At 42.5% G+C, this 14381-nt stretch overlaps 1 protein-coding gene across 5 annotated transcripts in view; it reads left to right on the plus strand.

Moving 5' to 3' along the window:
- LOC126092591 (PH and SEC7 domain-containing protein) overlaps positions 1–14381 on the plus strand; it is an 836662-nt gene that overhangs the window by 703866 nt on the left and 118415 nt on the right. For all 5 annotated transcript variants that reach the window (XR_007521367.1, XM_049908287.1, XM_049908295.1 and 2 more), the window contains one exon: positions 8562–8706. Coding sequence is in view for 4 of the 5 variants with exons in the window: in XM_049908287.1 (XP_049764244.1) it covers positions 8562–8706 (145 nt within the window). In the remaining variant the exon portion in view is untranslated. The remainder of the gene's footprint in view (positions 1–8561; positions 8707–14381) is intronic.

Here is a 14381-nt window from a genome sequence, read left to right on the forward strand (position 1 = left end):
CCCTACCATATATAGGCCCACTTTCATACAAAATTTCCAACTTATTCGAGAAGAAGAATGTCAAAATCAGTTTCTATACCAATAACAAACTCCAACAAAGAGTCATACACTCACTGCCACACAATAGCATACCCCATAAAAAACTCAAGTGTAACAACTGTCCTAAATTCTACATTGGCCAAACAGGTAGAGCTTTTGAAACAAGATTCAAGGAACACCTTGATGCCCTACGTCTGAACAACCTAAGCAAATCTGCTTTTGCCACCCATCTTGCAGAAAACAATCATACAGTTGAGAATATAGAAAACAACCTGCAGATATTACACCTCAAAGACAAGGGTTTCACATTGAATCTCCTAGAGGAGATTGAGATTCATACACATAAAAACAGGTTCCCTGATCTCATTCTGAATGAACAGACAGAGTCAGTTAACACTCCCTTCCTAAATAACTTCGAAGAAGTTTTCACTTTTTTTAAATAACTTAAGCCTAATATTCCATTAAAAACATTCAGTATACAGGCCCCAGAAACTGCTTAAATGTCATTGAAAAATTTGCATAATGAAAACATGTGCATTGCTTATCATGTCAGATATTAGAATTTATCTCCTATAATTGTAACAACTAATTAGTAAACACACAGTAATTCTGTACTACATATAATGTTTGTAATCTTATTTTTATGTAATTTTATTTATTTGTTTTAGATTAATTTCATACACTAGCAAAGAGACATTTTACTGTACCCATATCGACTATACAGCATCTGTAAGTTAACATCGTTATGACTGTAAGCTCTTTGCAAATATTGCACTCGTTTGTAATATGAAGCTGGGCCACGTTTAACGTTATTCGTGTGTGCTGCGTGTGTAATTAAGATGATTAGATTGAAAGTGACGTCCATTGACTGGAATAGCACTCACATAGTGCATATTGAAAAGTGTATTAAGCTTGCGTTCGAAAACATAAACGCACAAATATTTCGTCAGGCAGAACTACACAGCTCGTAAGTACACTAACCTGCACGTTTACCAAGGTTAAAAAAACTATCTCATGAGCAATTAGATATTGTAAAAGAAGTAAATCTTTCGTAAAAATACCATTACCGATATGACAACAAAAATTTTTTTCTTTTCTTTCCCAGTGCAGCAAACGAATAACAAAAACAAAACTAGGTCCAACTAAGAATGCTTGTAACTACCATCTGAAGATGGATTTGTAAAGAAAAATCCGAAACCGGTCATGGTCTGAAAAAAATAAACCTTTTTTAAACCATACATGTGGCTGGTAGCTGTTTTTTATAAATTATAAACCGTATTTATAAGAGTTGAGGGGCATGAAGGGAAGCAGTGGTTGGGATGAGAAGGGAGTGAGATACGGTTATAGTGAATCGCCAGTGTGAAATCAAAGAAAAATTTGGAGAGGGAATGAAAATTCAAGGAGGAGGTATAAAAACTCCAAGGTTTCCTGATGACATTGTAGTTTTGTCAGAGAGAGCTAAGGACATGGAAGAACAATTGAACAGTATGGACAGTATCTTGGTAGTGGATATAAGATGAAGATCAACAAAAGCAAAATAAGGATAATGGAGCATAGTCTAATTAGATCAGGTGATGCTGAGGAAATTAGATAAGAAAATGAGACTCTGAAAGTAGTAGGTGAGCTTTGCTATTTGCGCAGCAAACTTAACTGGTGGTGGCCGAAGTGGAGAGGATATAAAATGTTGACTAGCAATTTCAAGAAAAGTGCTTCTGAAGATGAGAAATACGTTAACAATGAATAGAGACTAAAGTATTAAGGAGGTCTTTTTCTGAAAGTATTTGTATGGAGTGTAGTCATGCATGGAAATGAAACATTGATGATAAACAGTATACAAGAAGAGAATAGAAGCTTTTGAAATGTGGTGCTAAAGAAGAATGCTGAAGATTAGGTGGGTGGGTCATGTAAGTAATGAGTAGGTACAGAATAGAATTGGAGAGAAAAGAAATTTGTGGCACAACTTCACTAGAAGAAAGGATCTGTTGTTAGGGCACTTTCTGAGACGTCAAGGGATCACCAGTTTAGTACTGGAGGGAAGTGGGGTTAAAATTTAGAGGGAGAGCAGGAGATGAATGCAGTAAGCAGGATGAAAAGTATGTAGGTTGCAATAGTTATTCAGAGATGAAGCAGCTTCCGCAGGATAGAGTAGAACGGAGAACTGCATGAAATCAGTTTTTAGTCTGAAGGCTACAACAGCATCATATAAAAATCTGGAAAAGCTCTTTATCAGTTTACTTCAAATTTTTGCTTAATACACTAATAAACATTTAGATGGACATAGGATGTAAATTTTTTTAAACAACGCTGTACAGTCTTTGGACTGATAACAACAACAACAACATCGTCATCATCTTTTAAAGCAACATATATACATATATGTATGTATTTGTTCAATAGGAATATAGGTAAGGGCAAAATCTTTTCTTCCTTTTTTTTCCAACCCCTGCTGTATAGGCTGCCCTGCACATCAGGCCTGTTGTGTGTAGGAACAGTATTGGTCTGCCTTATAGGTGTGCTTAGCTGGACAGCCTACATGTGTGGGGCAATAAATTACGTGTGTGGGGCAATAAATAGTTTTCCAATCCTCGATGAGTGGGTGGCCTGATGGACAGGTGTTTGTGGGAGTAATATTGGCCTATTTTATGGGCCTGTTTTGCAGGGGCCTCACATGCAGTTGGGCATGACTGAGGGAAGCTCAAAATAGATGGAAGGAGGGGATGTACGGAGAATGCTGGCAAGAGGGGATGGATAGGGGAGAGAAATAGTAGGGAGAGATTGATGGGGCTGATAGGGGGAGGAAATAAGTAATGAGAAGTGGGAGGAGGAGGTAGATGGGGAGGGAAGAGGCACAGGGAGAAAGGGAAGAGGAGAAGATGCATAGAGAGGGAGGAAAGAGAAAGAGATGAACATAGTGAGAGGGAGAAGAAGTAGAAGAACAAAGAGGAGAGGGAAGAGGGTATGGACAAAGGGAAGGAGGGCGGAGGTGGACAGAGAGAGGTTGCAGAGGAGAAGACAAAGGGAAAGGGGGGGGGGGGAAGAGGAGGAGGACAGATACAAAGACAGACAGACAGAGAGGATGGAAAGGGAAGGAGGGAGGGGGGTGGAGGAGGGGTGGGTTTGGACTAGGACTGTTGATATTTTTAAAAATATCTGGAATCCAATATATCGGTATTTAAGGAGATATCATTATCAGCTCTCAATAAATCGAAAAAAGTGCTGATGTATCAGTGGCAAAAATATCTATGTAGTTGCCTATAAAAAATATCAGCTGCACATTGTAAGTATACTGCTGGTTTTAGAGCTGTATATTTAAATATTGATTTATTATTAGATGTTCTGTACATCAACAAGCTATCAGCCTGCCTATCTCTCTTAGAGCAATAATTCAAAGGAAGACACTGCACATTCATGCTTGGCGATAACCACTTACTAACAATGGTAACTTCATGTAAGTGGTACAGTAAAAGGTGTCCGATGGGTCAGCATTTCCCTCACACGTCTCCACGTGCCACAAACACCAGTCTTGTCATTTAGATTTTTGTTCATCACTTTCACCATTTTTTTTTAATGAATGCTGACTTGAAGAAGTAGCACACTAGATGTGTTAAAAATTGTTTTTTGATGTGTTCTATTTCTTCACATTAAAAATCTTGTCATTCCATTCACACTGACACCTTCCAGTGTGATCAGACTACTACTTTTGTGCCACATATACTTGTTTCTCACTGTCAAAGTGAAAGATTAGATCTGATGAAAACTCCTTTCACACAATGAAGATAAATTATCTTCTTCTGCAGTTTGAAAAGAATGACTTCAGATATTTATCAAAAATTGTTAAAAAAATATAAAGTAAAAATATTGGCACTGGATATTTCCTGTTTGATATCGATATATCGGGGGGGAAAATACCGTCAATATATATTGATATTTTTTGGAAAAAATATTAATTTATCAGTATTTTATCAGAAGCCCTAGTTTGGACAGAGAAAGTGGGAGGAGGAGATGGATAGAGAGATGGAGGAGGAGGAGGAGGAGTTGAACAGAGAGAGGAGACGAGGAGGCGGACCAGCGGGGAGAGGTGGAAGGGGGGGGGGGGAGGGAGACGGAGATGAGGGAAGGAGGAGGTGGACAGTTAGAAGGGGGAAGAGGATATGACCAGAGGGGGGACAGGAGGAGACGGATAATGAGAGGGGGGAGGAGAAGCTGTGTGCAATAATATGTCAAACACTTATGCTGTTGAATCTGGTGAGGAAGGGCTAGTACGTGAATAAAATTCCAAGCACCAGTGTATTCAGCTGGATATTGTAGTTGTTTCTCCCACATGTAAAGGATTTTGGAATAAAAATATTGTCTGTGGAACATATAACTAAACTGAGGAAGAAGGGTGTTGTCATTTATGGCAGCTGTGTGAATCTGTGCATTTGCCTTTCAGGGTTAATTGGAATGTTATAACGATAGCTGTATGGTTTGATTATTTACCTGGATGGTTGTAGAATTCAAAACAGTTTTTGAATCAAATTTTACCACTTTTAAACATTGGATCACTGCTTACACTTTACCTAGATTCTCTATGTTCATGACTGCATCTTGTACATTGTGTCTAAATGTATGCTCATGATTGAGAAGTTAGCTTACTTTCATATTGTGTTAGTACATAATAGTACATAATTGTGTAACTAGTTTGTCATGGTCAGAATTATTCATGACCTTGCATGATTGCTGCATAAATTTTTCAGTAAACTGTGAATTAAAATGACCAAGACTTGATAGCTGGTTGGTTGTAGGATTTTTTTGTGTTATTTGATAGGACTTTAACGTCTAATAATCCTTTGCACATGCATGTAAATAAAAATGCAGAGTGGTTATAATCAAACTTTCAGTGGTTGAGAGGGCCTCTATGAGAAATTAGTGACTGTAGGACAGTAAAACGCCGGCTGGAGTGGCCGTGCGGTTCAGGGCGCTACGTCTGGAAACGAGCGACCGCTACGGTCGCAGGTTCGAATCCTGCCTCGGGCATAGATGTGTGTGATGTCCTTAGGTTAGTTAGGTTTAATTAGTTATAAGTTCTATGCGACTGATGACCTCAGAAGTTCAGTCGCATTGTGCTCAGAGCCATTTGAACCATTTGACAGTGAAACTTTGTGGAAACATTCGTAAGGACATGCAGAAGAGAAGTAATGAGTAAACCATTGAAAGAAGCACATTTTATTTTAAGATAAATAACAAGTAAACCACTGAACGAAACTCATTTTAATTTCCACATGAGAGGGTAACATTTGTTAATTGCATATCACACTTACATTCCAGGTTACGAACGTTTCTCAATGTGATGACAGTCTGTATCCATGACAGCTCAAACCGTATTAGAGATTGCTCTGCTGCTGCCCAAAACATTGGTGAACACCTCAGTGTTCAGCTACTGTGACACAGCTTGTGCGCTGCTCGAAGATGACACATTGCATTCAGCATTCTCGGCCAAGGCAGTAGTAACATCTTCAACAATTTGCGGTGCAGTATGCGTTTGGTATCTTCCCTAAGCAATTCCCAAATCACCATTTAATTCGAACATTGAATCATGTTCTTCAGTCCTGAGCGGAAAAAGGACCTGACCTTCTTCCTTTAATGCAATGATACTCGTGAAGAGCAGCAACACTATTTATGTTTCATTTAAACAGTTTTACGAGTAAAGCCTTGCTTACCTTGACCAAACCCATGTTGATTTTCTGCAATTATAATGCACACTCTACTTGTGTTTGAACCTTATGTCACCTAAATGCAAATCGTGACACTGACGCTATTAACAACGAAAATCCTGGAAAATCACAGTCTGAACATCATTCCTATAAAGTTGGGAACATGTATGGTGAATATGTTTCCATCTAACTGGCTCAATTACTGAAAGTTTAATTATAACCACTCTGTATTATAGAAAGGATAGATTGGTATTTACCACATAGAGGAGGCATGGAGCCGTTGACAGGCATAGTGAAAATAATATTAGAAATGGATAAATTTTCGGGCAAAGTCCTTCATCAGAAGCAGAGCTCTTACACACTCACACAACTACTACTTTCATATACATGTGGCTACTGTCTCTGACCAATAAGGCCTGACTGACTGATTTGGTTTCAAAGTATATCCGAAGATTTGGCTACGTGTAGCTGGGCGAGCTAGTTCAGGGGAAGGTGTGGACATAGACCCTCCAGTACACCGTACTTGGTAAGGCATGATGGTGTCTAAACTATTCTTCATTTGTTGCCTTGCCAATATTGTGTAGCAGCATGAAGGAATAGCCAAAGTAAAGCAACTTAACTTCAAAGGTTATATTTGGAGAAACTTCTAAGATAGATTCCCTCATTCTCAGCTGTGGAAATTCACACATTCACACAGCAACAACTCACATAGATGGCTGCTGTCTCCCAGTGCTGAGACTTGTGTGTGTGTGTGTGTGTGTGTGTGTGTGAGAGAGAGAGAGAGAGAGAGAGAGAGAGAGAGAGAGAGAGAGAGTTCGATTTGAGAGGAAGGACTATGTCTGAAAGCTTAAATATTTTAGTATCCTTTCTCATTGTGCCTGTCTGTAATATAATGCCTCCTGTTTGTTTTGAGTAGTAATACATCATCTCTATGGTGTTGTTATTTCACCCTGGACTTTCCATTGTTTGATCTCCCGCTTTGTGCAAGAACACACACAAAAAAAACAGTTCTGCATCACCTTGGTTCTAAGAGTTCCGGAACCTGTACAGAAAATTGGAATAGAGATCAACATAAACATCATTTTTGCCCTTTTCATTGCTCATGAAAACCACAAATTGCATTTTGTATCACCATACAGCCAGACCTTCAGAGGTGGTGGTCCAGATTGTTGTAGACTACACACCGATACCTCTAATACCTAGCAGCTCGTCCTCTTGCATTGATGCATTCCTGTATTCGTCGTGGTATAGTATCCACCAGTTCACCGAGCGAGATGCGCGGTGGTTAGCACACTGGACGCGCATTTGGGAGGACGACGGTTCAATCCCGCATCCAGCCATCCTGATTTAGGTTTTCCGTGATTTCCCTAAATCGCTGCAGGCAAATGCCGGGATGGTTCCCTTGAAAGGGCATGGCTGACTTCCTTTCTCGTCCTTCCCTAATCCGATGAGACCAATGACCTTGCTGTTTGGTCGCTTCCCACAAAGAACTCCACCCACAAGTTCATCAAGGCACTGATGGTCCAAATTGTCCCAATCCTCAATGGCAATTCGGCGTAGATCCCTCCGAGTGGTCCATAAACAGCCGTTTTCAGTCTATACCAGGCATGTTCGATAAGGTTCATGTCTGGAGAACACACTGGCTACTCTAGTCGAGCAATGTCGTTATCCTGAAGAAAGTCTTTCACAAGATGTGCATGATGGGGGTGCGAATTGTCCATGAAGAAGAATGCCTCTCCAATATGCTGCTGATTATGGTTGCACTATTGGTCGGAGGATGGCATTCACGTATCGTACAGCTGTTATGCCGTCTTCTATGACCACCAGCAGCGTATGTCGGCCCCACATAATGCCACCCCAAAACAGCAGGGAACCTCCACCTTGCTGCACTTGCTGGACAGTATGTCTAAGGCTTTCAGCGTGACCGGGTTGCCTCCAAACGCGTCTCCGACGATTGTCTGGTTGAAGGCATAAGCGACACTCATCAGTGAAGAGGATGTGATGCCAATCCTGAACGGTCCATTCGGCATGTTGTTGGGACTGTCTGTACTGCGCTGCATGGTGTCATGGTTGCAAAGTCAGGAGCGAAGTTTTGCATGATGCAGCCTATTGCGCACAAATTGAGTCGTAACACGACATCCTGTCGCTGCATGAAAAGCGTTATTCAACATGATGGCGTTGCTGTCAGGGTTCCTCCGAGCCATAAGACATAGGTAGCGGTCATCCACTGTGGTAGTAGCCCTTGGGCGGCCTGAGTCAGGCATGTTGGCAGTTCCTGTCTCTCTGTATCTCCTCCATGTCCGAACAACATCGCTTTGGTTCTCTCCGGGATGCTTGGACACTTCCCTTGTTGAAAGCCATTCCTGTCACAAAGTGACAATGCGGAAGCCATCGAACCACGGTATTGACAGTCGAGCCGTGGTTGAACTAGAGACAACATAAGCCATGTACCTCCTTCCTGGTGGAATGACTGGAACTGATTGGCTGTAGGACCCCCTCCGTCTAATAGGTGCTGCTCATGCGTGGTTGTTTACATATTTGGACAGGTTTAGGGACGTCTCTGAACAGTCAAAGGGACTGTGTTTGTGATACAATATCCACAGTCAATGGCTATCTTCAGGAAATCTGGGGACCGGTATGATGCAAAACTTTTTTTGGTATGTGTATATCCAGTTGATAGTACTAAAATGTCATACTCTTGGGATTCGTTTTTAATGTGTATGTGTTAATAAGCTTCAGCACTTTGTACTACTCTTTGGTTTATATCACCACTGAAAAGAAGTCTTTCTACAAATGTAGTAATTCTTCATATGAAACATTTATTTTCAGTGATTCGAAGGAACTGCAGTCGTGGATAGACACCATCAATTTTGTGGCTGCCAGTTTCTCAGCCCAACCTTTGGCCAGTGCCGTGGGATCTCAGCGGAAGTTCCAGAGGCCTCTCCTTCCCTGCAGTCATACAAAACTAAGTCTGGTGGGTACATTAGTGTTCACAGCTCTGTTTATTATATTAGCCTTGCCAGTTGAAGCCGTATGTATGAAGTACATAATATGAGTGTTTTACTGAAAGTAATGAGCAACAATTTTTAAAATTTTAGTGTTCATTTTTTAGACAAACCAAGTACATCATCTTAATCTACATACTTTCTGTCACTTTTCAACATAGTCTCTATTTATTTGGGCATATTTCTTGCCTCATTATACAAGTTTGAAACTATCCTTAAGGAACTCCATTCCAGCTTCCTGAAAACACTGATGCACCGCTTTCCGAACGTCTTCGAACATCCTGTAATGTTGGCCTTGCATCTGATCAGACAGAACAGAAAGGGTGGTAGTCGTAGTCAGAGGATGCCAAGTCAGGTGTGGGGAGCGAGTTTCTTACTCAAATATCATGACCACCTTCGTAGCGATATGAGGGTGTGAGGATGAATGTTATTCTGTTGCAGGTTAATCTCCTTCCCAGGGCATTTATAACACAATGCATGACAGAATTTCAAAAGTGCAGGCAGCCCTTATGATTTGTCCAGTTCAAGGAAGTCAGTCAGAATGTTTTGTTGTTGCATTCCATGGAGACAGTTCGACGACACCTACTACAAGGCTCATACGTGTGTTTCCACCTTTGAAATGTTTCACCTATCTCCTTATACTGCTGCCACTTTTGTAGACATCTTCATAGGAATGTTGAAGTCTGCGGTGAATTTTGGCAGCACGTTTTCTCTTTTTGACAAGGAATTCAGTGGCAGCAAGCTGTTGAAGCAAAACACTGATGTCGACCGTTTTGGAAGTGCTGTCTGTAGTCGAGTGATTGTGCTAATGACTTCACAATTTGCATCATGTGACATAGCATCTGTAGATTAGGGTTTGTTGCACTGTTGGAATTGGAATTTTAACTGTGGGCTTCTCACGACTTTCATTGTGGCCATTTTAACATTTACAAAATTCTGCACGCGAACAACTGCTTCATACTGGTTTCTGACGATTATGATTAAGAACTGTTGAACATTGGAAAACAATATCAGAATTTATAAATATAGTACTTAATATGGTTACTCTGAAAGAAGAGTCTCTGGGGCCTTAAACATACTTGTGTCATCATCACAGTGTGTGAAAAGTGCCGGTGGATCAATCCAGTGACTGGCAGAAATGTTGAAGAAGACTGGCACGGCTCATGAATTTCAATAGCACTCACAGTCTGCAACATTGTCGCCAATACTGGGTCTGAGTCGACTAGAAGACTTGAATCAGAGACGAGACGTGGAACATCGTATGACAAAATTGGCTGCAACTTCTCAGACTTGTGCCATAGGGTTGAGAATTGCAGAGTCTACCTAAATGGTTCAGAGGTGCATGACATGACTGAGGCTGCTACCCAGGTAGCTGACTTCTGTAGGGATGCTCACTATCAAACAGTGGAAAATCCAGGATAGAATGTAACAATATTAGGGAAGGAAAGTTGATACTCACCTTATAGCGGAGATGCTGAGTCACGATAGGCACAACAAAAAGATTCACACAATTATAGATTTTGGCCATTAAGGCCTTTGTCAGCAGTAGAGACACACACACTCACGCAAACACAACTTGCACACATGTCTGCTGTCTCAGATAACTGAAACCACACTGTGACCAGCAACACCAGTGCATGATGGGAGTGGTGACTGGGTGGGGCTAAGGAGGAGGCTGGGGCGGGAGGGGAAGGTATAGTATGGTGGGTGTGCAGTTTAGATGGAGGCCAGGAGAGAAGGTGGAGGGGGGTTAAGTAGCGGAAAACAGAGAAATATATATAAAAAAAAATTAAAAAACTGTGTGTGTGATGAAATGATGACTGTGTAGTGCTGGAATGGGAACTGGGAGGGGGCTGGATGGGTGAGGACAGTGACTAATGAAGGTTGAGGCCAGGAGGGTTATGGGAACATAGGATGTATTGTAGGGAAAGTTCCCACCTATGCAATTCAGAAAAGCTGGTGTTGGTGGGAAGGATCCGTATGGCACAGGCTGTGAAGCGGTCATTGAGATGAGGGATATCGTGTTTGGCAGTGTGTTCAGCAACAGGGTGGTCCACTTGTTTTTTGCCCACAGTTTGTCAGTGTCCATTCATGCGAACAGCCAGCTTGTTGGTTGTCATGCCTACATAGAATGCAGCACAGTGGCTGCAACTTAGCTTGTAAATCACTTGACTGGTTTCACAGGTAGCCCTGCATTTGTTTGGGATTGGAAATGTTAGTGATTGGACTGGAGTGGGTGGTGGTGGTGGTGGTGGTGGTGGTGGTGGTGATGGTGGGATGTTGTATCAGACAGGTCTTACCCCTAAGTGTATGTACAGGTGTATGATCTATGAGGTAAGTAATTTGGACAGGAGTTGTGTAAGGATGGATGAGTATATTGTGTAGGTTCGGTGGACGGCGGAATACCACTGTAGGAGGGGTGGGAAGGATAGTGGGCAGGACATTTCTCACTTCAGGTCACAACAAAAGGTAATCAACACCCTGCCAGAGAAAGTAATTCAGTTACTCCAGTCCCAGGTGGTACTGAGTTACGAGGGGAATGCTCCTCTGTGGCCGGTCTGTGGGACTTTGGGAGGTGGTGGGAGACTGGAAAGATAAGGCACGGGAGATTTGTTTTTGTACAAGGTTGGGAGGATAATTATGGCCAGTGAAGGCTTCAGTGAGACCCTAGGTATATTTCGTGAGGGACTGCTCATCATTGTAGATGCGACGACCACCAGAGGCTAGGCTGTATGGAAGGGACTGCTTAGTATGGATTGGGTGGCAGCTGTCGAAGTGGTGGTATTTTTGGTGGTTAGTTGGTTTGATACGGACACAAGCATTGATGTCATGTTTGAGGTGGAGTTCAACTTCTAGGAAGGTAGCTTGTTAGGTTGAGTAGGACCAGTTGAAGCAAATGGGGGAGAAGTTGTTGAGGTTCGGGAGGAATGTGGATAGGGTGTCCTCACCTTCACTCCAACAAGCCACCGTCCTAGATGTTGACCTCCACCTGAGAGATGGCTACATCAGTACCTCCGTCCATATCAAACCTACTAACCACCAGCAATACATTATCTTTCGAGTCTCCCACCACATCCAAAAGTCTCACAGTCCTGTCGCAGAGGAGCATTTCCATCGTAACTCAGTACCATCCGGGACTGGAACAATGGTATTACATTCTCCGCCAGGGTTTCAATTACCTCTCTTCGTGCCCTGAAATGAGAAATGTCCTGCCCACTATCCTTCCTACCCCTCCTACAGTGGTATTCTGCCATCCACTGAACCTACACAATACACTCGTCCATCCTTACACGGCCCCTGCTCCCAGTCCATTACCTCATTGCTCATACTCCTGTAATAGACCTAGATGCAAAACCTGTCCCATACATCCTCCTACCAGCACCTACTCCTGTCTGGTCACTAACATCACCTATCCCATCAAAGGCAGGGCTACCTGTGAAATCAGTCATGTGATTTACAAGCTAAGTTGCAACCACTGTGCTGCATTCTGCGTAGGCATGACAACCAACAAATTGTCTGTCCGCATGAATGGCCACTGACAAACAGTGACCAAAAAACAAGTGGACCACCCTGTTGCTGAACACGTTGCCAAACATGATATCCCTCACCTCCATGACTGCTTCACAGCCTGTGCCATATGGATCCTTCCCACCAACACCCGCTTTTCTGAACTGTGCAGGTGGGAACTTTCCCTGGAATACATCTTATGTTCCCATAACCCTCCTGGCCTCAACCTTCATTAGTCACTGTCCTCACCCATCCAGCCCCCTCCCTGTTGCCATTCCAGCACTACACATGTGTCATTTCACTGCCAAACACAGTCTTTTAATCTCTTTTTATCTATCTCCTTTCCGCTATTTAACCCCCCCACCCCCCAACCCCCCCTTCACCTTCTCTCCTGCCCTCCGCCTAAACTGTAGCACTCCGCACTCCACTGTTCACCACCCCTACCATACTATCCCTCCCCCTCCCCGCCCCAGCCTCCTCCTTACCCCCACACAGTTGGCACTCCCATCATGTACTGGTGCTGCTGCTTGCAGTGTGGTTTCAGTTGTTCAAGACAGCAGACGTGTGTGCAAGTGGTATTTGCATGAGTATGTGTGTGCGTGTGTTTATGTATGTCTATTGCTGACAAAGGCCTTAATGGCGAAAGCTATAATTGTGTGAATCTTTTTGTTGTACCTATCATGACTCAGCATCTCCGCTATATAGTGGGATGCACACTACGGTATTTTAGGTAAAACGACTCTCCATTCAGTTGGCATGATAATGCATGTAGAAGACCCCATATATATTTTGCACCCACAAGCAGCACTTTACTGTCCCCCACCCTTATATTGCTATCCCTCCCCCTCCCTGCCCCAGCCTCTTCCTTACCCCCACCACTCATTTTGCTTCTCCCCCCACGCACTGCTGCTCTTAGTCTGGCCGGGGGCAGCCAGAGACTGTGGTTGTGTGTGTGTGTGTGTGTGTGTGTGTGTGTGTGTGTGTGTGTGTGTGTGTGTGTGAGAGAGAGAGAGAGAGAGAGAGAGAGAGAGAGAGAGAGAGAGAGAGATAAAGGTCTTGTTTGCCCAAAAGCTTTGTTTGACAGCCTTTCGTTATGCCTATCTTTGACTCAGCATCTCCACTATATGGTGAGTAGCAGTTATCCTTTTCATAATGTTAAACAATGCTATACATGTTTGAAACGGTGACTTTTTTATCGTTTAGTGTCGTGACTTCTAAGAGTAAACAGATTTTGCTAGATCTCAAGCAGAGAAATGAAATTAGAGATAAGTTGAACTGAGGTTCTTTGCAGAAAGTCATTGCTGGTGAGTACAATGTCGGACGAGCAACTATTTATGACCAAACTTAACAGATGAGGACATAATCAAAAGTGTACAGAAAGTTATGATGAAAGTGATGAAGAAGAGGACAGAGAACATGAAGATATCTCGCACCACTGGCATGAAGTGGCAGACATCTTCCTGTAGTACATTCTGCAATTGTTGGAAACATGCAGTACCCATGTAATGCTTGTAAAGTCATTGTGTAATAAAGCATACTGACATCATGTATCATCATGACACAACTAAAAATTTGGAACATTCCATGTCCGCCCATGACATAAGTTTCATGACATACTGGCTAGAATGTCCTAGAAAGAATCTGCAACGGACTACATAATGAGACTTCAAACACGTTAATTTCTCTGAACTTGTAAATGAGGCACAAAATTGGGAGTGGGGGTGGGGGGTGGACATCTCCTACACCATTCTCTGACGTAAATGAAAAACTTCATGGGTTTATTAATAAACTTACTCAGCTGCATGACAAGTATGCCCTCCTTATGACTGGAAAAGTAAGACAGCCACCTGCACCTCGGCTAACTGAAGAGCTAAAACAGTTCATTAATCTCAGACATGCTGCACGTAGGACATATAACTATGCTGCATGCCTGAAAATCATATTACTGACAAGCAGATGCAGAACAGAGTCAGTCAAGCTGTGAGAAATCCAAAACTTAGGCATGTAGATATATTAAGTGACAACAGAAGTGGAAAAAGCTGTGTGGCCGTGGTATAGATGAAGTAAAAGCTGCAGCTGATTCCACAATCCCAGTCAGTGACATTACCTACAACCACAATTGAACGACAAACAAAAC

This window comes from Schistocerca cancellata, chromosome 1 (genome assembly GCF_023864275.1).
Source record: "Schistocerca cancellata isolate TAMUIC-IGC-003103 chromosome 1, iqSchCanc2.1, whole genome shotgun sequence".
NCBI classification, from domain to species: domain Eukaryota; kingdom Metazoa; phylum Arthropoda; class Insecta; order Orthoptera; family Acrididae; genus Schistocerca; species Schistocerca cancellata.